Raw genomic sequence first — 21,481 nt, forward strand, 5'->3', positions numbered from 1 at the left:
ACACCTAGATAGGGGAATATTTGCCCAATTTTCTGTGCAGAAATGTTAAAATGTAGTCAAATTCTGTAAGGAATGGCGATGGACTGCTCTCTTCAAGTCAATCCACAGATTTTCTATAGGATTTAAGTCAGGGCTCTGACTTTGTCACTCAAGGATATTCACCATCCTATCCTTAAGCCACTGCTTTGTTCTTTTGGCAGTATATGTTTAGGATTATTGTCGTGTTGGAAGGCGAATGACCTCCCCATCCTCAGCTGTCTAGGAGAGGGACACAGGTTTTCCTTAAGAATGTGGGTGTACTTGGCAGCATCCACTTTCCCTTCTATCCTGACCAATTGCCAAGTTCCCGCTGAAAATAAACATCCCCACAACATAATGTTGCCCCCACCATGCTTCACACTAGGTATGGTGTGTTTTGGGTGGTGTACTGTGTTGGTTTTCGCCAAACATTGCGCTTGGAGTTCAGTGCAAAAACACATCTGGAATATTCTGCTACCATGTGGAAAAAGCTTTTATGGTCAGATGAGACTAAGATTGAACTTTTTGGAGACTAAGATTGAAGTTTTTGGACTGAGCTCCAGGCGCTAACCAAACACAGTATACACACCCAAACACACCCAAAACACACCATACCTAGTGTGAAGCATGGTGGGGGCAACATTATGTTTTGGGGATGTTTCTCATCAGCGGGGACTTGGCAATTGGTCAGGATAGAAAGGAAAATGGGTGCTGCCAAGTACACCCAAATTCTTGAGGAAAACCTGCGTCCCCCCCTAGACAGCTGAGGATGGGGAGGTCATTCGCCTTCCAACACGACAATAATCCTAAACATATACTGCCAAAAGAACAAAGCAGTGGCTTAAGGATAGGATGGTGAATATCCTTGAGTGGCAAAGTCAGAGCCCTGACTTAAATCCTATAGAAAATCTGTGGATTGACTTGAAGAGAGCAGTCCATCGCCATTCCCTACAGAATTTGACTAAATTTTAACATTTCTGCACAGAAAATTGGGCAAATATTCCCCTATCTAGGTGTGCAAAGCTATAATAGAGGCATATCTAAACAGATTGATGGCTGTAATGAAAGCAAAAGCAAGCTTTACAAAGTATTAAGTCAGGGGTATGATGACTTTTCCAACCCTGTTATTCTAGTTTTTAATTTTTTATTAATTTTCAGAACTGTTGACTTTTTTTTCATTATTTTGATCTTGTACAGCTAGATTTGTTAATAAAACTGGAAAAGATTTTTTTAAAAATGGGTTTTGATTTCAGGCTGCAAGACAAAATAAGTAACTATTTCAAAAGGGTATGATAACTTTCTATAGGCACTGTACATACAGCACCGGCGACAACTCCGACAGCGCCTCCTGATCACACACACACACACACACACACACACCATCAATCACAACACGCGCACACACATACATACAGCACCGGCGAGAACTCCGACAGCGCCTCCTGATCACACACACACCATCAATCACAACACGCGGACACACATACATACAGCACCGGCGACAACTCTGACAGCGCCTCCAGGGGCCTATTGCACAAAACTAGGATAAGGGATTAACCCGGGATATCTTGGTTATCCTGGCTCAATTTATCCGTGATCCAGTTGCACAAAAGCGGGATAGGGGGCAGCAGGATATGTTATGGTATAAGTTACCATGGCGATTTATTCTGTGGAGCTAGCCTGCTCCTGACCAGGCTAACATCCAAGATAAGTTGATTCTAATGGTAATTACATTAGCTGATTGGTTCAGCTATCTGTCATTCAAATGAGACCTCCACGTGATTTTTTTTAAAGAGCTGTAGATTCCATTTATATATTATTTGCTACATGCATTTACTCGCAAAACACAGCAGAATGTCTGCCTAATACCATATGGATGTCATTTAAATTATGGTGGCCTTATAATTAATAACATAGCCTACTCGTTGTTTGCTTCTTTTTTGACAGATGTTTGATGAATAGGCTGCTGTAGGCTAGTAGTTGATTGGAAGTGGAGGGGACACTTTTTCGAAGGTGTTTTCGAAGGTGTTTTCAACTAATTCGGCTTTTAAGACAAATTAAGATACTTTGTGCATCTTTGCGGTGGCAAAGCGCTTCTTAATGACGTTGCGTGCCGAGACAAGGAAGCTCTCACGTGGGTGCATACGTAAATTTGCATTCAGTTGATCTGCCACACCTACTCCCGCTATGTAACAGAAATAATCATGATCCCCCATCCAAAAAAGTAAAACTTTATCTCGTTGTTAGTCTATATCAAAAGCGGTTGTTCACTTTGTGTGCAAGACGCTATTTTTCGCGTCTTTTTTATTCCAACCGCAAGTTATTTGGGGAGAAACGAGAACGCGCACATACACCGAATAACTTACACCTGGCTTGATGAATCCGTGTCTGCTCTGCTTGTGCAACGGGCCCCTGATCACACACACACACACACACACACAACCATCAATCACAACACGCGCACACACATACACACACACACACACACACACACACACACAACCATCAGTCACAACACACGTGCGCACACACACACAGCACACACATACACACACACAACCATCAATCACAACACGCGCACACACATATACACACACACAACCATCAATCACAACACATGCGCGCACACACACACAACCATCAATCACAACATGCGGGCACACACACACAACACTATTACACACACGTGCAATCACAACATACTCACACAACCAAAAATCACAACATGCGCACACACACACACCACCAATACACACACATGCAATCACAACATACACACAAAACATGTGTGTGGACGATCACAACACACACACACACACTCTTTCCTTGAGGTTCACTCACACACACACAGATGCACAGTACACACACACACACACACACACACACACACACACACACACACACACACACACACACACACACACACACACACACACACACACACACACACACACACACACACACACACACACACACACACACACACACACACACACACACACACACACAATTGCAGTACCTTCACACATTTCTTCCCGGGCAGAGGCTGCGAGTGTGTGATCTTGATAATCTGCCCACTCTCAAACTGAGGGCCTTTAGGAGTCTCCTTACTGCCCTCTTCACCTGTCCCAAACAAACAAACAAACAAGAACCAATCAATAAATAAATCAAATATGAACGTGCGCCTAAACAAACAGCAAACAAGCAAACAGCATTCAATCAATAACTCAATAAAACCTGAGAATGTGTGTCAGGTGACTTTGCCCTTTCCTTGTCGATAAATGAAAAACATCAGTGCTCTTGAACTCGCCAGTACAGTCATTTCCTGTGTATTAGCCGCATGGTGTATAAGCCACAGGACAGAGTTTTATGCAAGTTAAAAGAAACAAAACCACACTAATACCATATGAAATGACCCCTTCGTATTAACCTCATAGCTGAAGCCATTTTGCAAAATCAATGTGTAAGGCGCGGCTAATAGTAGGGGAAATGACGGTATCTCTGTGGTCGATGATGAGCCATAATAGATCATCTAGGGAATATATTGGACATGAAATATATGTCAGGCCCAGGTGTCACTGATGACATTAATCAAGGTTCTGATTCTGCTTCACTTAAAAGAGACTTCACTAGCTTATTTAGCAACACCTGAGGTGCATTCAAATTCGCAAACATGCAGGCGAATGTTTGCAAACAGTTTTCTGTTAGCCTTGAGTTTTCGGCGAACATTGGCAAACGATCACAAACAGTCTGAGTTCTCCGCCAACATACAGTGGAACTGGACATGAGTTTGAAGAAAGGCAACACTGCATTTACGGTTACAATGGAATGTTAGCACCAAATCATCAAAACATGCGCACCATGAACGTTCGCTACTGTTGGCCCAATTTTGACGTTTGATTTTAAAATGGCTGCCGTGAAAAATGTCTATCTATTCTCAGTAGGTTTAGTGGCCAATCCAGATAAGAGATTAGAGATTAAACTCTGTTAATACATGATGAACCTCATAATAACAGGATTACCCCCCCCCCCCCCCCAGAATGGCTTGATGTCAGATGTGAGTTGGGCCGCACGGTACCGTTGTTCTGGTCGTGCTTGTGGCGGGCGGGGGCGACGATGGCGGGAGCGGAGGAGGGAGCGGAGGCGTCACACTCCATGGCGGCCTCTGTTCTGGTTCTGGGCGTGATCTCATTCATGGACTTCTTGAGGGCGGCCATGCTGGTCTTCTGGAGCTGCAGGTACTGCTCCTTCAGCTCCAACCACTCCCTCCTAACGCACAGAGACATAGAGGGGGAGAGAGGGAGGGAGAGAGAGAGAGAGAGATGAAAGAGAGTGATAGAGAGGGAGAGAGAGAGAGGGGGAGAGAGAGGAAATAGAGTGATAGAGAGGGAGAGAGAGAGAGGGGGAGAGAGAGAGATAGAAAAGAGTATAAATTAGCATAAATGAGAGTGAAGGAGAGAAAAAACAGAGGGAAGAAGAGAGAGAGAGAGAAAGAAAGAGAGAGAGAGAGAGAGAGAGAGAGAGAGAGAGAATGTTATAGTGGATCATGAATGGACACCAGAGTGCCAAACTAATAAAATAAAAAAACTACCCAACTATCAACAAGGCAGGGCAGGTTTATTTGTATAGCACATTTCATACACAAGGAGCATCCAAAGGAATAATAAAGGCAAAGAGAAAAGGTAAACGAGCATTACATAATTAAAGTACAATATAATATAAAGGCCAAAGAACATAAAGGAGGAATTGAACAAGAGAAGTCTGTGTCGATCCCAAATTAATCGACATTACTGAGAGTCGAATCGGCCATTCATAGCACTTAAATAAATAATACATCAGGTTATCTGGAGTGCCATTGGTTGGACAGTACTCACTCTAGACTTCTGCACCGTCCACCATTATAGAAAATTCACTTCAATTGCATATAATTCCACAAGAGGGCGCCCTTTAAAGGATTTGAGCATACCTGTGTCAACCAGAGTGCGTGTGGTGATGACCAGATGAGTCTCAAGGTGGGTGCAATGACCTATATTTAATTTGAATTTCAACACAACTAATAACTTTAACTGGATTAAATTTGAAGATCCAGCAGGTAATTTGTCATGGTTGTCAGGTCATCTCAAAGTAGTGATCATCGTGTCTTCATTGCAATGCAGATGCAGACTAGGTTAACTACAGTGGATCTGGCATCGTTTTGTGCGTGCGACAGTGTTCTGTCGAGTTATGCTACTTCTACTACCGTAGAGAAAATCAACCATATTTTTGATGAATTTGCCACTTTTCTGCAAGCGAAAATGCTTCTACCAGCCACCAAAAAATACTGTAGATATTTCCAAACTAGCCCACAGCCTGCACATTGATTTAGCAAAAAAAATTCCTCAGCTATGAGGTTACTACACAGGGGGCAGTTAAGATGTTATTAATATGTTTTTGTTTCTTTTGACTTGGATAAAACACTGTCTTGCGGCTAATACACAATGCGGCTAATACACAATGCGGCTAATACACAGGAAATGACTGTAGAGGAATCCCAGGAGGTACATGGCCGCACCATGGTACACACATTTCAAAATGGAGAGATGAAATAAACAAGCCTGAATAAGCCAGTGTTTGGTTTAAAAAAAAAAAAAAAATGCTATTTCATGATAGAAAGTTTGAAAACATAGGGAGAAGCAACCCACTCGTAACAGCACAGGCAGCATTCTTCATGAAATAGCCAGTTAAATAAAGGCTTTTTGAAATACTTTTGAAAAAGAGGGCATCGGGGTTCCCTTTTCTATCTTCAATTGAGTTCCCGACCCCATAGAGCACCTTCTAATATCTAACTGGACTTCCTGGGCACCCTGGACCTTTTTGGGCACCCTGGACCTTTTTGTCTTTTCATTATTTCACTATTATTATTATTACTATTATTATTATTATTATTTCCCACTACTATATTATGTATACTTTTCACTATGTTCATACGAGGGTTAGGCCACTGTTCATTCAAATGAGTACCCTTCAAGAGTAACTTCTCATTTCATCAAAACATTGCTAACATTGCAATCTCTTGTATAATATCAGTGACTAGTTATCCTGTTTTGGCACAGAATCGCCTCATCTGACTTCCACATTAGGATAAGATAAGATAATACTTTATTGTCTGTTACGCAAGGGTTACAGATTTTTTTTCTTTGACAAGGCTACAATCACAAATAAACATTCACACAGATAAATAAAGACAAGACATGGGGTGTTGAGGTATCGGCTGACTGTGGTGGCCATTTTGTGTTGTTCAGTATGGCCACTGCAGAAGGGATGAAGGATTTCTTGTAAATGTTTTACGGGCCAGTGGTACATTAAAACGCCTGCCTGGTGATAGTAGCTGGAAGGAGTGATGGAGGGGGGGTGAGAGGGGTCCTCCGAACGGCTGTGCAGCTCAGATGGAGGGGATGAGGGAGCCAGTTATTATGGCAGCGTGGATCACTACATGTGAGAGTCTTGTATAGCGCTTCATGGTAAGCTGGTTTACCAGGAAGAGATATTGAAGAGATATTGAAAGTGAGAACTGATTCAATGGGGAAGCGGTAAACCAAAGTGGTAAACCAAAGTTGACATCTCCTTGCGGACCTTGACAAGACTTGAGTCTCCTCACGCCCCATTAAGAACACATTGTTCCCAAGGGCCCTTGTAATGCAATTGACAGACACAAGTCACTTTGGATTAAAGTGCCTTCTAAATGAATAAATGTAAATGTGAGAGGTGAAGCCAGAAACCTGAAATGCTAATAGCCCCTGAGATGCTAATATCCCTGAGATGCTAATAGCCTTCAGATGCAAATAGCCTTCAGATGCTAATAGCCTTCAGATGGCGCTGAGATGGCTCTGTCTAGGTGCGACTACTCCTGGGGAGGGACAATGGGGTTGGAACCCGCCCCAATTTGCACGTCTTTGGCACGACAATCAGGAAGGGGGTACTGACTGTGTGGAGGATGGGCAGAGCTTAGAAAGAAAGTGGATGGGAGGATGAGAGGCTTACATTGTGTGTGTTTTTTTCAAATAGATATAAAGATCGATAGACAGACAGATAGATAGACACTTTACTGATCCCCAAGGGGAAATTCAAGGTCCAATTCAAGGTATTATATTCAAACAGTATGACTGGTCAAACTAAATGTAACAAATAAAAACCTAACAAATATATTCTCCCTTATCACGAGTACATTATCTTCATGTCCTGTAAATAACAATAGTGATATCAATTATAGTAATGATAAAACTAAGCTCATATTCTACTATGTGAAAAGTTAAAGTGTAAAAGATAAACTAGATATACTGTATATATGGTGATACAAATACCATTCTGAGTAAAAAGGAAGAAATGGACTTCGGGTGCCATAGGGGAAACAAATATGCGAAGGGTCGTCCAGAGATTGAAGTCACAGAACCACTAGTGTAGACTATTGGTCTATATATTTACATTTCCCTTTATTCATTAAGCAGACACTGTTGTCTAAAGTGCCTTACATGTGTCAACTATGTTACCAGGGACTACACGATCTCCGGAGCAACCTGAGGTTAAGTGCCTTGCTCAAGGGCACAACGGTGAAAGCTGGGAATTGAACCTACACCTTTTCAGGCTACTGCATGCTAGCCCAGCTCCTTAGCCACCACAATACCACTGCCCCCCCCCCCCCCCCCCCCCATGTGTGCTTGTGCCACTGAGTGTGTGTGTGTCTTACTTGGAGAGCACCCTGAGAGGGACGACCTCTTCTCCGATCTTCAGCCGCTCCTTGTGCATCTTCTTGCGTTTCCTCTTGGCCTTCAGCAGGGAGTCGTCCTTCTTATCGTCCCCACCGTCCTGCTGCTCGCTTTCACCTGCACACACACACACACACACACAATCAAACCAGACACACATAGCCAAGATACACACACACACACACAATCAAACCAGACACACACACAGCCAAGTCAGTCAGACAAACAAACACACAAGAGTCAAGTTGGACACACAGACACAAATGTAGTCAGTCAATCATGCCCAAACTCACACAGACACATTCTGACAAAAGTACAAAGATCCATAAAATGTAAAAAAAAAAAAAAAAAGTAGCTGCACTAGATCCCAGTAGCATGCAGGCTGAGGGTTCACTGTGATTGGCAGATTGATTCCTTTACTCTCAATTTCAAAATGGTGGATGGTGAGTATTGAGCCCAAAATGGCTGCTGTGCATCAATGGGTGCTACACACCTGGGTGGTGGTTGAAGAGAGATCTTCCTCCTTCACCTTAGAACACTTCAACTAGGAAAGTGCCAAGAAACTATATCGTATATATATAACGTATACTATAACTATATCTGGTTAGCGTTCTAGCACAAAATGGCTGCAGCGCATCACCAAAATGGCCGCCCATCGCTCATAGATATGCATGACCATAGATGTTAGAAAGCTAGTTGAGTCTGTTCTAGTTCTATTCTAGGTTCTATTAGGTGCCATACGTCAACATACGCCATATGGCTTGGGCCAACACCTTCCATGTCTGCTGGATATCAGAGACACTTGATTTACCGTTTGGTTGCTGCTGCCCCCATCCAGATGCTGGCACTATCTACGTACATTCAGGAGACCAGGGTGGTATCTAGCTTAGCAATATGTATGTGTAAGACATCTGGTCATAATTGTGGTTGCTGCCCCCAAAGTGGTACAGAAATCTCCAATGAGGGGGGAAGCACATAGGTTTGATTGAATGTAAACTAATGGGGGGGGGGGGGGGCACCTATGTCAGTAGATAAAATACCTTAACAAGAGTTATCTGTGTATCAGCGGGCTTGAGACGAACATTACGTTTTGGTCATTCTATTTACACTGCCACAAGTCTTCCGTGGACTCAACCGAGTCACTGCAGTTTGCTGTAGCTGCGCTGGTCCAACTGGATGCCAGTGGCATGCAGGGTGTGGGTTCGCTGTGAGTAGCCAATTCATCCCCTTACTCAGAACCTCAAAATGGTTGGTGGTGAGTATTCTAACACAAAATGGCCGCTCGTCACCAAAATGGCTGCCGCTCAGATATGTTTGGCATCTCGTCATAAATGTGGGGAAAAAAACGAGGGGCAAGTTTGACTGAATGTAACCTAAAAGAGGGGCACCTGTGCGAGTAGAGAAAAGACTTCAACAAGGGTTATCTGTGTAACAGTATGCAAGCCCTGGGTTCACTGTGATTGGCCGACTAATTAACTAGTTAATTCCCCCATTCTCAGTCTCAAAATGGAGGGTGGTGAAAGTGCACAAGCACAAAATGGCGGCTGAGCATCACTCAGGCGGGTACTTCACATGTGTGGCGGTTGAAGTGAGACCCTCCTCCTTCACTGTAAAACTTCTGAACTAGAAAAGTGCCAAATAAATGTAATGTGGTGCTGCTGTTGTCGCCAATGAACACACACTACATCACACTTAAATGGGTAAAACACATGCCTAACAAATAATTACCTCCGCCAAGGAGGTTATGTGTTCATCAGGGTTCGTTTGTTTGTTTGTTTGCTTGTCTGTCTGTCTGTCTGTTTGCAAGATAACTCAAAAAGTTGTGGATGGATTTCGATGAAATCAACCCAAGGTTCAATTTTGGGAGTGATCCGTATCACTGTCTGGATCCATGATGCGTTTACGTTTTCGCTTAGTGGAGGTTTGCGCTCTCTGAGTGCTTTTGTAGTTTGGACTGATTTGATATTAGGGCTTTTGTCAAATGTCCGCATACATACCTTTCATGTCGCCCTCGGACTCTTCGTCCAGCTTCCTCATCTTGGCGGGCATGCCGTCCTGCCCGCTGCTGCTGTCGTCTGCCCCCTCCGTGCTCTGCGACCGCCGCCTCTTCTTCTCCGCACGCTTGGCGAGGGCTTTTGTCTGAGCGTCTCCCTCCCTGCCCGCACCCGCGTCGTCGGCGCCGCCCGGTGGCAGCGGCTGGCTCTTCACGTCTGCGGCCTCTGCCTGGCCGCCCTTCTCCTCCTGTTGATTGGCGGAGTCCGTGGTCTCCATGGCGGCGGGCTGCGGGCCGCTCTCCCTCCTCCCACTGCGGGACTTCTTCTTCTTCTTTTTCTTCTTCTCCTCCTCCTCGTCCTCTGTGGGCAGAAGAGCAAGACGACGGTGTCAGCTTTATAATCAGACTGGAATAATAGTCTGAGATACCGATACAAGGTAGGACTTTTACTTCCTGAAAACCAGACTTTTACTATTCTGTTTCTTCCCAAGTCATCTCTCTCACAAACTACTGGAGTTTTGTCTCCCATTATACCTATTATAGAGCTACATTCCCAACACTGCCGTTCAGATCATCAGGTCAAACTCGGTTCACATCACGCTCATATCAGCTGGGCTGTAAAACATGGATAGTGAGTTTGTCTTAGGACACATGTGATGATGGTATGTGACACTGAGCTCTAGATGCAGACCTAGTCAGCAAAGGTAATCAGAGGACAGATGCTACACAGCAGGTCAACAGCATCACATCGCATTTGGCTGACACTTTTTGTCCAATGTGACTTATTTACATCAACTATATCACAATATTGGCAATACAAAAACACCAGACCCACATACACACACTCACACACACACACACACATACACAGTGCTGTCTTCTTAGGCTCATAGGATAACTGCTGGCCGATGGACAGATGATATATAGTGTGTATAAAAAGAATGTGAGCATGTGCTGCAGTGAGGCAGCACACACGCATACACACACATCATGTGAAAACCGGACAATCCCAGTCAATCGGTGCATCTCTAAATGAAATCCACCTGAACGGAGAACTGAGAGAGTTCTTCAGAGATCTGTACCTCGTGTGGAATCCTCACCTGGTGCCCGGGGCAGGGGTTTGTTCTTCTTGGTCTTGGGGAACATGCCAGGCTTGCACGGGGCATCCTCAGAGGGGTTGTGCAACACCTGGGGGAGAAACACAGCTCCAGTTAACATGGGGGAGAAACACAGCTCCAGTTAACATGGGGGAGATGACTCCATGTAACAGCTCCAGTTAACATGGGAGAGAAACACAGCTCCAGTAAACACAGAGGGCACTCGAGTTAACTGTGCAGAGGTGTTCATCTCCTTTGAAAGGTTTGCTCTCCCCCTGATACATTCCTGATGATTTTCTGGATATGCAATACGTAGGTGACCCTCACTACAATATAAAAATAATTATATATGTGGTCATTTCCCGATCCCACCCCATCTCTCTCTCTTCCACTCAAGGAGGCAGTTGTGTTTTCGTTTGGCGGAGGTTTGCTTTTCTAGTTGATGAATATATTCTATACTTATTAATTTGGCTGACCCTCTTATCCAAAGTGACTCACATAATGTCAATCATTACAAGAGTCAGTGTCCCCTAAACATCTCAGGTTAAGCCTACCTTACACTGACAAGATATGGGAAAGATTCTTGAAAGACTGTAGTCTTTTAACTAATGCCCCTCATTCAAGCTTTACTCAAAAGACTACAATCTTTCAAGAATCTTTCCCAAATCTTGTGCATCAGTGTAAGGTAGGCTTTAAGTGTCTTTCTCAAGGGCACACCAGTGATAGCCGACATGCAAGGCCAGTTCCATAATGCTAACCCTAGGTTGATGTTTTAAATCATTTTTAGCCCAAAATGGATAATCGAGTAGTAAGAGAGTTTTGGTCACTGTAACTGAACATGTAAAGTGAAGGAAAGTATTTGCAGCAGCTGCTATGCCATATTGCAGAGCAACAGAGCTGCAAGCAGAAGAGACACAACAGCTGAAAGGGCTGAATACTGAGGCCTTCCTGCCCAGTTCCTGTAATGGAGACGAGCCTTATACTACCACCAATTCTTTACTGGAGCGTTCCAGGACTGGGTTCGGCTGGCCTGCGGCTGCCGCTGCCACTGATTATGAGGTGTGATGATGATGATAAGCACTCACCTCTATGGCTTTCAGGGCCTGTTCCACAGTCTCAAACTCCACAAAGGCGAATCCTTTAGGCTGCCCTGTGGACTTGTACCGGGGGATGCTGATGTACACAATGCTACCGCAATGGCTGAACACACGCTCTATCCAGCTGTGGGTCACATCCTTGGGCAGAAGTTCCTGAGGAAGATGGGTAATCAAACGGTCACACACGGATTGATTGATTGATTGATTTTATTTGACCATAATACATTGAGAGATAATACAGCATTGCACTATACGTTAAGACAAAAACAATGAGTCAGGATAACACAATAAAGCTCTACGGCTCATTTCCATTGTGCTCTCGGAGGAAGGGGAAGGTGCGAGTATGGATAGGAGCAGACTTCACCCCCCCCCAACCCCCCTCTCTCTCTCTCTTTAGTTTAGAAACGCACTGAAGAAGGCACTACATCGAAACACATCTGAACAATAACTTCTACAAAGTGTGGCCTTTTCTCCCTTTCAGCCCCAACCCCCTCTAACAATCACACAACCAGAAGGATGGACTGGAAAGCTCAGAGAGGAGTTTCACAGTGATGGTAACACAAGTGAAAAGTTCCTTACCACATAAACGGTGCGCTGGTCCACGTCCTTAGGATCCTCCCCAAGTGGACGTTTCCTACGAACTTTGGTTCCTTCTAGGTTGACCTCCACCCTGGATGAGTTTTTCAATGCTCTGGCAATCAGTTTCACATCTGTAGTGAGCTTCTTCATTCGGTTGAATGTTGTTAGCACTGATATGTCTACATCTGCACACAGAGACATGAAAGAACATATACGACTGAGATCATTTCATATGCTTGCTATCACAGTGGTAATTTAGTTGGGGAAATAGTCAGACCGAGGAGGATGTGAATAATAAGAAATAGGCTGAGGATGTTAACATTTAAGTCAGCGTATACCCATAGCCATATTCACGAAAACATCAAGCGAAAGCTTACATCCATCCCTCGACTCGTTGACGAGTTGATTCAGGAATCTGTCCTTGTGGAGGTTTGCATCGCCAAACCAGAACTCAACTTGTTTTTTGACATCTGCCAGTAACTGTTTGACCCGAGATCGCTTCTTTTTCTCGTTTTCTTTCTTCTCCTCGTTCGGGTTTTTACTGGAAGTATCTCCACCCGAAGGTCTCTTATCGGTGTCAGTCATGACTGGTGTCTGGTCCAAACCTAACGTTAGAAGTCGGTTAGCTTAAGGTATATCGTAACACACAACATGGGCATGGCACAAAGCTCATCAGAGAACAAGAATACGCTATGCCTACAGCGTTGAATGTCGAACTGTAGTCCCTAGCTGTATGACAGTAACTCTAGGCAACAATTAAGTCAGACGTGAAGCCTCAATATAACAACCAAAGCTCAGCGTCCACCCTCTGCGGAACAACGCTAGTAGATAGTTAGCAAGGTTGGCTAATGGCAAGAGTTGGCTAACTCAGTGACAAAACAATCAAATATCAACTCGGTCTTTCATATGTACTTTACTTTGTGTTACCAGGAAGACGTATTTCACTTTAACGAATCTTCAGTATCGCAGGTGTACGTTTCTAATCAACATTCAACTTCAACTTGCACTAGAATACCACACATTAGCCAACACAAACGCCATGGATTCGTTTGGCAGCCTCTGGGGTCCTTCGTGATAAAGCAGTTTGCTGTTATGATTTTGTGTTAATTCCCTTGCGTTTCTGTAATTAACAAAATTGATACATCTTACATGAAAACATATTATAATATAAAACGTATTGTATTTGTTTTCATTGGTGTAATTTGATTGCAAAATACTTTTAATAATAAAACAGGATTATAAAATGTGTAGCCGGTTGTCGCTCATGGATGACGTAAAATACTAGCGCGAAATTTTAAGAAAGGGGCGTGAAGATATTCACCACAATGCACCTCGTTCGGGAACTGCCAATAAAAACCGACGAAATGCCGTAGTTCTTTCTCACAATCCCCGGATTCAGACAGGCGCACATCACGAAGAATAGCCTCTCTGCTGCTCAACGGCACACGACACGAGGTGTACAGCAGCAACATGTCTGACGAGGGAAAATTGTTCGTCGGCGGACTTAGCTTCGACACAACGGAGCAGTCCCTTGAAGATGCTTTCTCAAAGTACGGAGCCATCTCAAACGTTCACGTTGCCAGACATCGGGACACTCAGCAACCGCGTGGTTTTGGATTCGTCACATTTGAAAACCCGGATGATGCTAAAGACGCCAAGGATGGGATGAATGGAGAGTCTGTCGACGGAAGAACGATCCGCGTGGACAAGGCCGGAAAGCCTGGCGGTGGTGGTGGCGGCGGCGGTGGCTACCGTGGCGGCGGAGGAGGAGGATATGGCGGCGGCGGAGGATATGGAGGAGGCGGAGGATATGGCGGCGGCGGAGGATACCGTGGTGGTCGTGGCAGAGGAGGATATGGAAGTGGCGGCGGCGGCGGCGGAGGCTGGTGATCGTGGATAATGCTGACCAAAAACAACTGGGCACATCTTACTGCATCGCAGCGCAACCTTTAAAGCAGGATGCAGTAAGCGGAACGCTGAGCAACCTCTTCTTGGACTGTAATACACCTAACTCTGCGTAAGCGTCCCTGGATAAATAAGTTAATCAATCTTGTAAAAAAAGCTGCGTATGTCTACGACGTTAATGATATGCGTGTGTTTCCAAACGTTCCTCAGGGATCAAATTTTCCATTAACAGGAAATGAGCCCTGGTCTAACTGTTATATAATGCAATGTTATGTTGAAATGGATCAAAAATAAAGAGTTAAAGCGATTTTTGTTTGTGTGTGCTATAATTGCTCAGAATCAAAGCTCTTGCGAGGTGAACACGGAGCCTTTAAACAAAGGCGTCAATCCGCGGCGCTGACTGAAGTAGCCTAGCTGCTAGCAGCTAAACTCGGGAGGCCCACTCAACTCCTGGTTAGTGAGGATCTTCACTCGTGGTCACCTGGCAGGAAGGAGAGAAGCACAGGATGGGAAGATGTTGGATCCGCACCATAATCAACCAGCAGAGTTCATTCTAGTCTCAGGGGTTATTGTTTGATCATTAATCACTTTCACACCTATAATAAATACATATATATATTTTTTTAAAAGGTATATTTAGTAAGTGCATTTATGTGAAAAGCTTGGGCTCAAAACAGACTAAAATTCCATTGTGGAAAATACGACTTTTTGTGACACTTAATTTGCTCACTTAACACTGTGACCCTTGGTTTGCTAGCTTGACTGGGCAGAGCTTGGGTAGTTGACTTTGCATCTTAAGTTTGTGAAATGTAGGCCTACATGCGGCCCTCTTGTTCCAGCCTCCCCATCCCGACACTGAAGAAGCTGTTGATCTAGTTCTTAGACTTAGTTTATGGTTGAATCACATTATTCTAACTGCTGTGTAGAAACTAACGAGTTTTAGCAATTTTACGAAAAAGAAACACGAAGTGACATCGTGATCGTTGGAGCCATGTGCGAGGATGGGACAAGACACTCACTGTTATGCATAGACCCTGTACCGGGTCAAATAGCCTACCCCCCTCCATCACCTCCCCCCAACATTGTAGATAATTTTCAGACACTAGATTATGTAGCATAGTCATATTATACATCATTTGAAAGTTTGTACTCGTGGGAATCAATCAAGACATGACAATCTTTAGTAGCCTACAGATAAGAAAACAAAAGTAATTTAGACAGGACTAAAAGCAAGGGTAAAAAGGTGGGTTTTCAGGCTAGACTTAAAACTGGAGATGGTTTTGCAGGACTTGACATGGTAAGGGAGGCTATTCCAAAGTTTGGGGCCAGTAACTGAGAGAGCCCTATGTGTATATTGTAAACTTGTATTATCCAGTCAGAACACACGGAACCGGTTATGTGGTTGTCTTGCAGCATTGCTAAAAAAAAACCTTAACATACCCTGCCATGAATTTGAGTTTGATTTATAGTTTTCAGTTATTTGGATCCTAACATTCTTGTAGTGTAGTCCAAAGGGTAAGACAAAGTGCTCAAAATATATAGAACTTCACCTTTATTTACAACCAAGATCCGGAACAGGGTATAGTAGCCATATTCCTAAATAAACACTACTTGTGTTCATATGTGTGATGTAGGCCTACTGACACAGGGCCACAGAGGTTAGAATATAGTTTTTTCCTCCAGGTGGATTGCAAGCGTCTCTGAACTGACCACATATCAGCCCTCTAAGTCATATAAACTGACTTAGAAACACAACTGAGCCCTAGCATCAGGTCTTGTGAAGCTGGGTGCAAATGTAGATCAATATAGCATGAAATACGAGTGCTAGACCATTATTTGCCAAGGTATGCTCATGTGTTTTTAAAACCCCCTATGGAAATTCTCCATAGGACTTTTGGCTATCCAAAATGCAGACAAATGCTTACTGCACATGAACCCCCTTGTGTAGAAGCATAATCTTGGTCTCATATGAAAGTTAACACTCTGAGGTTTCTTGTAGACTATTTGGATTGTATGTCAGGTGTTCTGATATAGAATGACTACACCAAAATATGGAATAATTACACAAAAGTCTCCAACTTTGCATTTACTTTGTTGGTTCAATGGTTGTGTATAAGATGAAATATACATCTTGACTTGACTACACAACACATCTGGGGAAATTAAAATACCCAACCACACACTGCGGTCTTCTGATGACAGTGCGGTCTGTTGTGGCGACCAGCCTTAACTGCTATAGGTCAAATTCAAGACTCTTTTCCCATATTGATGAAATTAGTTGCCCGGTGCTCTCCATTCCTGTGATAACTTTGTGTCTTTCAAGAGGTGTCTAAAGGCATAGGCCTATCTGTTCAACTTGCACCTAATCTACTAAGCGTTTCTTATGTGTTATGGTTTGTATATTATAGTGCTTGTTTACTTTTATTGGCTGAATTGACATTGTTGTTTATTACTGCTATTCTCATTCTCCTCAATTAAATGTAACTATTGTATTGTTGTTATTTGTGTGTCGAGCGATATGGGCCAACTTGTTGCAGGGCAACCACATAACTTGTTCCATGTGTTTTAATTGGATGATTAAAAATCTCAGGAAGCTGGAGCTGTGTGTGAGAGAGAGCACATAATTATCTTGCATAATCATCTTCCTGGATCTCAATGGTCTGATCACAACAACTCTGGGCAAATGACCAGCAGCACCAGTCAAAGGCTGCATTCATTGTTGTTTTGTACTTTTATGGTGTCACTACAACTACAAAAATGCACCCCTATAAAGTATTTTGATACAAAATAGGTTGTCATTTTCAACAAACTAAAGCGCAAATAGCAACATACATTATGTATTTGAAATATTTATTTTAAATACATGTCAGAAATACTGTCTATCCCTGGCTGCTGGATGCAGCGACTCAAACTAGGCAGTACCGGTGTCACTTTGAAAAGCATGCTCAGCACAGCTAGGTTCACTTGTGCAGTCAGACAAATCACATTGTTCCCCAGACGCCTTATTCAGGATAAAGGACCTTTTTCCATCATTTAAGTTAGGGCCTGTAGGAGTAACGTCGGACCTTGGAACAAGATGAGTGGAAGAAGTTGCTTTGACCAAACTCCCCGGCGTTTGGTTGAGGTGCGCACATCCACAGAATTAATCCAGGTGCCAGACAAAAGTATAGACAATGGAATGGATTGGTCCGCACACTGGGTAGGCTCCAAAAATACACTTTATTAACTATATAAAAAGGCAACGTTTCGATCCGCAGTGGGATCTTCTTCAGGCCAAACCAAACCAAACTCCCGACATAAAAACAACCAGACAAGTCAAACAAACAAATTAGTTTTCAAGGACATTTGGGGAAAATGCTGCTCTCAACTGGATGTTATACAGCAGAGATGAAATGGCTCTCTCTCTCTCACAACATGTTGTGAATGATTGGGGTCGGCAATGTTTTGTGACATCCAATAAGTTCATCTGCAAAAGTTCTAATTGTGGGGCTTTATTTATTTATTATATACTGTGTACACCTTTTCTTCAATGCAGAGCAAAGGACCCTTTTACATTTCACTACATGTAAAATGTATGTGACAAATAAAAGCACTTGATACTTAACTTGACTTTACCCAAGCCAAAGGAGTCGCAAACAGTTGCAGTCATGACACTGCCTGGGTTTATGTGAGGACCTTCTGTGAGTGGATTTAACCGCCTCTGAGCCAAACGGTACCTCGAGCCTAGTCCGACATACCAGCAGGACATGGGCCACCCCGATATGCACACACTCACACACAAACACACACTAACACTCTCTCTCACTCACACACACACACACACACACACATACACACGCTCACACACACACACACACACACACACACACACACACACACACACACACACACACACACACACAAACACACACAAATACACACAAATACACAAACTAACACTCTCTCTCTCACACACACACACACACACACAGACTTAGAGATTTAACCGCCTCTGAGCTCAAACGGTACATGGAGCCTGGTCCGACATACCAGCAGGACATGGGCCACCTCGTACGGTCATCATCTGATGTTCTGAGAAGGATGTCATGTCTTGGCAGCAGCAAAGGCAAAGGCACGTCACTGGAATGACTCTAAAGTCTCTGTGTCTCCTGACATGACCATGAGAGCTGAAGAGCTCTTCTCCAAAATGCTCATGAAAAGGCAGACTGACCGATTGAGGAGTGTTGACACGCTAAAGCTGTAGGGGAAGCTCTTCAGAGAAACCTGCAAGTGTGAAACGAGAAAACAGAGAAGAAATTGGCAAACCATGGCCAACTAAAAGACTAAAACTTTAGAATCTCAGATTAAGAGTAAGGGCACTGAGTTATCACAATGTTTAAGTGAACACAAATTTAAGAAAAATCTGTAACTTGAAATATCATCTTAAAGAGATATTCCACCATCTGGGGAATTACACTCATTTTCCACCTCTCCTTGAGTTAAACAATTGATTTTTTACCTTTCTCCAGTTCATCCAGCTGTTTTCTGAGTTTGGTGATACAACTTTCAGCTCCAGCACAGATCATTGAATCGGATTAGACCATTAGCATCTTGCTTGCTAACATCACATTTAAAAGGGACTAAGATTTCTTACGCTGGAAAGAGAGTATAGTTCCATGTCAAATCAGCCTTATTACACTTCCTAACTTGAGAAGAGACAGTAACTGTAACAGTAAGGGATGTCAAAGGGTGGGCAGCTTCAGTGAAATAGCAATCCTTTCGTATGGCTGATGTGTTCAATAACATGTGTTTTGATGGGTCTGTTTGTTTTACCAACATATTTGTTGCAAGGGCATGCAATTAAATGTACATTCATTATGTTGTATGTGGTAAATTATTTAATTCTGTGGTTCTTGTGAATGAGATGGCTTAGTATTATTTTGCACGCTGTGCACGTTCAGCATGGGAGGCCAATACTATTTCTTAAGCGCCCCTCCCTATTGTCATGTGCTATGTGATGATCCGCCCTTACCAAATAATCTGTAATGTTCCCCTCTCTACTATTTCATGTCAAAATGGCTGCCGTGAAAAGGTTCTATTCTCAGTAGGTTTAGAGGCCAATCCAGATAAGAGATTAGAGATTAACTCTGTTAATAAGTGATGAATCTCATAATGAAAGAGGTTTACGCTGAGTCATGTCAAACCGGCAACGTCAGATGAGAGTTGGGCCACACGGCTGCGTTGCTCTGGTCGCACGGAGGGCTAGCGGAGGCGTCACACTCCATACTAGTTCTGGGTGAGGTCTCACTCATGGACTTCTTGGGCCATACTAAAATGGGTAAAGCAAAGACAGAGAGAGAGAGAGAGAGAGAGATAGAGACATAGAGCAAGAAGGAGGGAAAGAAAGACAGAGAGGGAGGGAGAGAGGGAGAGAAACAGAGGGGGTAGAGGGAGCAAGGCAGGGATAGTGGGGTAAAGTACAAATGAGAGTGAAGGAGAGAGAGCAAGAAAATTAAAGAAACAGAAAGAGGGAGGAGGGGGTAAAGCACCTATTTGTATATTACAGGAACGGCTGTCTGTCTGTCTGTTATTCGCAAATCTCTCCAACCGTTTGTCTGATTGATTTCAAACTTGGCAGACTTGCTATGGGCAAGAGTATGTGCAGATGATTTTATATTCCTCTTCATAGTCAACTTTAGCATGCGTTTCATGGAGGACACTGTATATATTTTATATCAGTTCATATTTTGAATGAATCAGTCTCACTTATATACAGTATTTTTATGTCAATTGAATTAAATGTCAAAATAAATAATAATGTCTAAATAAAATTATTTTCAATTGGTTCTAACCAAAAGAGATTTTGGTCTCTTTCTTGACTTTATACTCAACCTCTTCTAGTCCCTGCACCTAACATTCCCCTGTTATTTTTCTGGTTAAGTGACAAAATGTGAAATAGGCCACTGCCATTAATTTGAACATGATCAGGAATACATTTAGAATAATTAAAATGTTGGGAATAAGACGCTTTCTCAGAAAGTAAAAGGATGAAGATAACTTGGTGTTTTAAGTTAATTCAGCAGCACGCTTATACAGACGCGATCTGTGAAAATCATGGTTGATTAAGCATATATTTACTTTGAATTTAATAACATTACCTCCTGGGTCTTCACATGTAAACCAGTTAGTTTATCATGGTTTAAATGCATTTCCTGAGATTGTCAGGTCATTTCAAATTAAAGACGAGGTTACTAGATCTGGCATCATTTTGCTACAGTAACAATATGTTTTAGGCCGGGAGCCAGGTCCACTCCTCAGAATGTTTTCTGCTACATTTTTTCACTATCATTTCCTATTATCTTATACCTTGGGCCATCACAAGTTGATGACATCCTTTTTGAGAAGGCAATGTGCGGTGTGTAACTCCTATCCTACTACTAAGCAGAGCTGTTGCTTCTGTGTGGTGACCTGATCAATTGCTAGTAATGCGGTCTCTGACATAATGACATAATGTCAGAGACCATTTATCCAGCTTTGGCGCAGAATCCCCTACCTGACTCAGCCCTGCCTTCCACCTTTACAAGACTTGAGTCGACTCAAGCACCATCAAAAGCACATTGGCCCAAAGGCCCTTGTAATGTAATTCACATGTATAAGTCCCTTTGGATGAAAGTGTCTGCTAAATGAATAAATTTAAATGTCAAGGTGAAGTCAGATACATTTAATAGCCCTGAGATGGCTCTGTCTAGGCATGACTACTCCTGGGGAGTGACAATGGGGATGGAACCCGCCCCAATTTGCACGTCTTTGGCACGGCAATCAGGAAGGGGGTACTGACTGTGTGGAGGATGGGCAGAGCATAGAAAGAAAGTGGATGGGAGGATGAGAGGCTTACATTGAGGTCTTCAAACAGTTTGATTGATCAAACTAAATGCAACAAATAAAAACCTCCCTTATCATGAGTACATTATGATGACCTTGTTAACCTGGCAATGTCCATGTCCTAATAACAACTATTAATATCATTGTTCAATCAATCAATCAATTGTTAGATATTGATTATAAAATAAA

General features: G+C 43.1%; 2 protein-coding genes across 8 annotated transcripts in view; one reads left to right on the forward strand and one right to left on the reverse strand.

Moving 5' to 3' along the window:
• larp7 (La ribonucleoprotein 7, transcriptional regulator) overlaps positions 1-13,995 on the reverse strand; it is a 19,401-nt gene extending 5,406 nt beyond the window's left edge. The window contains exons 1-10 of one of the 7 annotated variants that reach the window (XM_062516728.1): positions 13,444-13,595; positions 12,904-13,131; positions 12,527-12,711; positions 11,936-12,100; positions 10,836-10,941; positions 9,758-10,114; positions 7,742-7,877; positions 4,097-4,287; positions 3,038-3,141; positions 1,378-1,460 (exon numbers count right to left, since the gene is read on the reverse strand). In XM_062516728.1, coding sequence (XP_062372712.1) covers positions 1,401-1,460; positions 3,038-3,141; positions 4,097-4,287; positions 7,742-7,877; positions 9,758-10,114; positions 10,836-10,941; positions 11,936-12,100; positions 12,527-12,711; positions 12,904-13,111 — 1,512 coding nt within the window. In that variant the 5' untranslated portion in view covers positions 13,112-13,131; positions 13,444-13,595 and the 3' untranslated portion in view covers positions 1,378-1,400. Of the gene's footprint in view, positions 1-1,377; positions 1,461-3,037; positions 3,142-4,096; positions 4,288-7,741; positions 7,878-9,757; positions 10,115-10,835; positions 10,942-11,935; positions 12,101-12,526; positions 12,712-12,903; positions 13,132-13,226; positions 13,334-13,438; positions 13,596-13,857 lie in introns of those variants that run through there. The other 6 variants (XM_062516725.1, XM_062516727.1, XM_062516722.1 and 3 more) reach the window with 6 other exon arrangements.
• On the forward strand, positions 13,895-14,738 carry LOC134060121 (cold-inducible RNA-binding protein B-like). Its single transcript, XM_062516732.1, has one exon. It carries the CDS (start codon positions 13,997-13,999, stop codon positions 14,414-14,416), a length of 420 nt encoding a protein of 139 aa, XP_062372716.1. The 5' UTR covers positions 13,895-13,996; the 3' UTR covers positions 14,417-14,738.
• The last annotated feature ends 6,743 nt before the right edge of the window (positions 14,739-21,481 follow it).

The sequence above is a fragment of the Sardina pilchardus genome, chromosome 16 (assembly GCF_963854185.1).
Source record: "Sardina pilchardus chromosome 16, fSarPil1.1, whole genome shotgun sequence".
Taxonomy (NCBI): Eukaryota; Metazoa; Chordata; class Actinopteri; order Clupeiformes; family Clupeidae; genus Sardina; species Sardina pilchardus.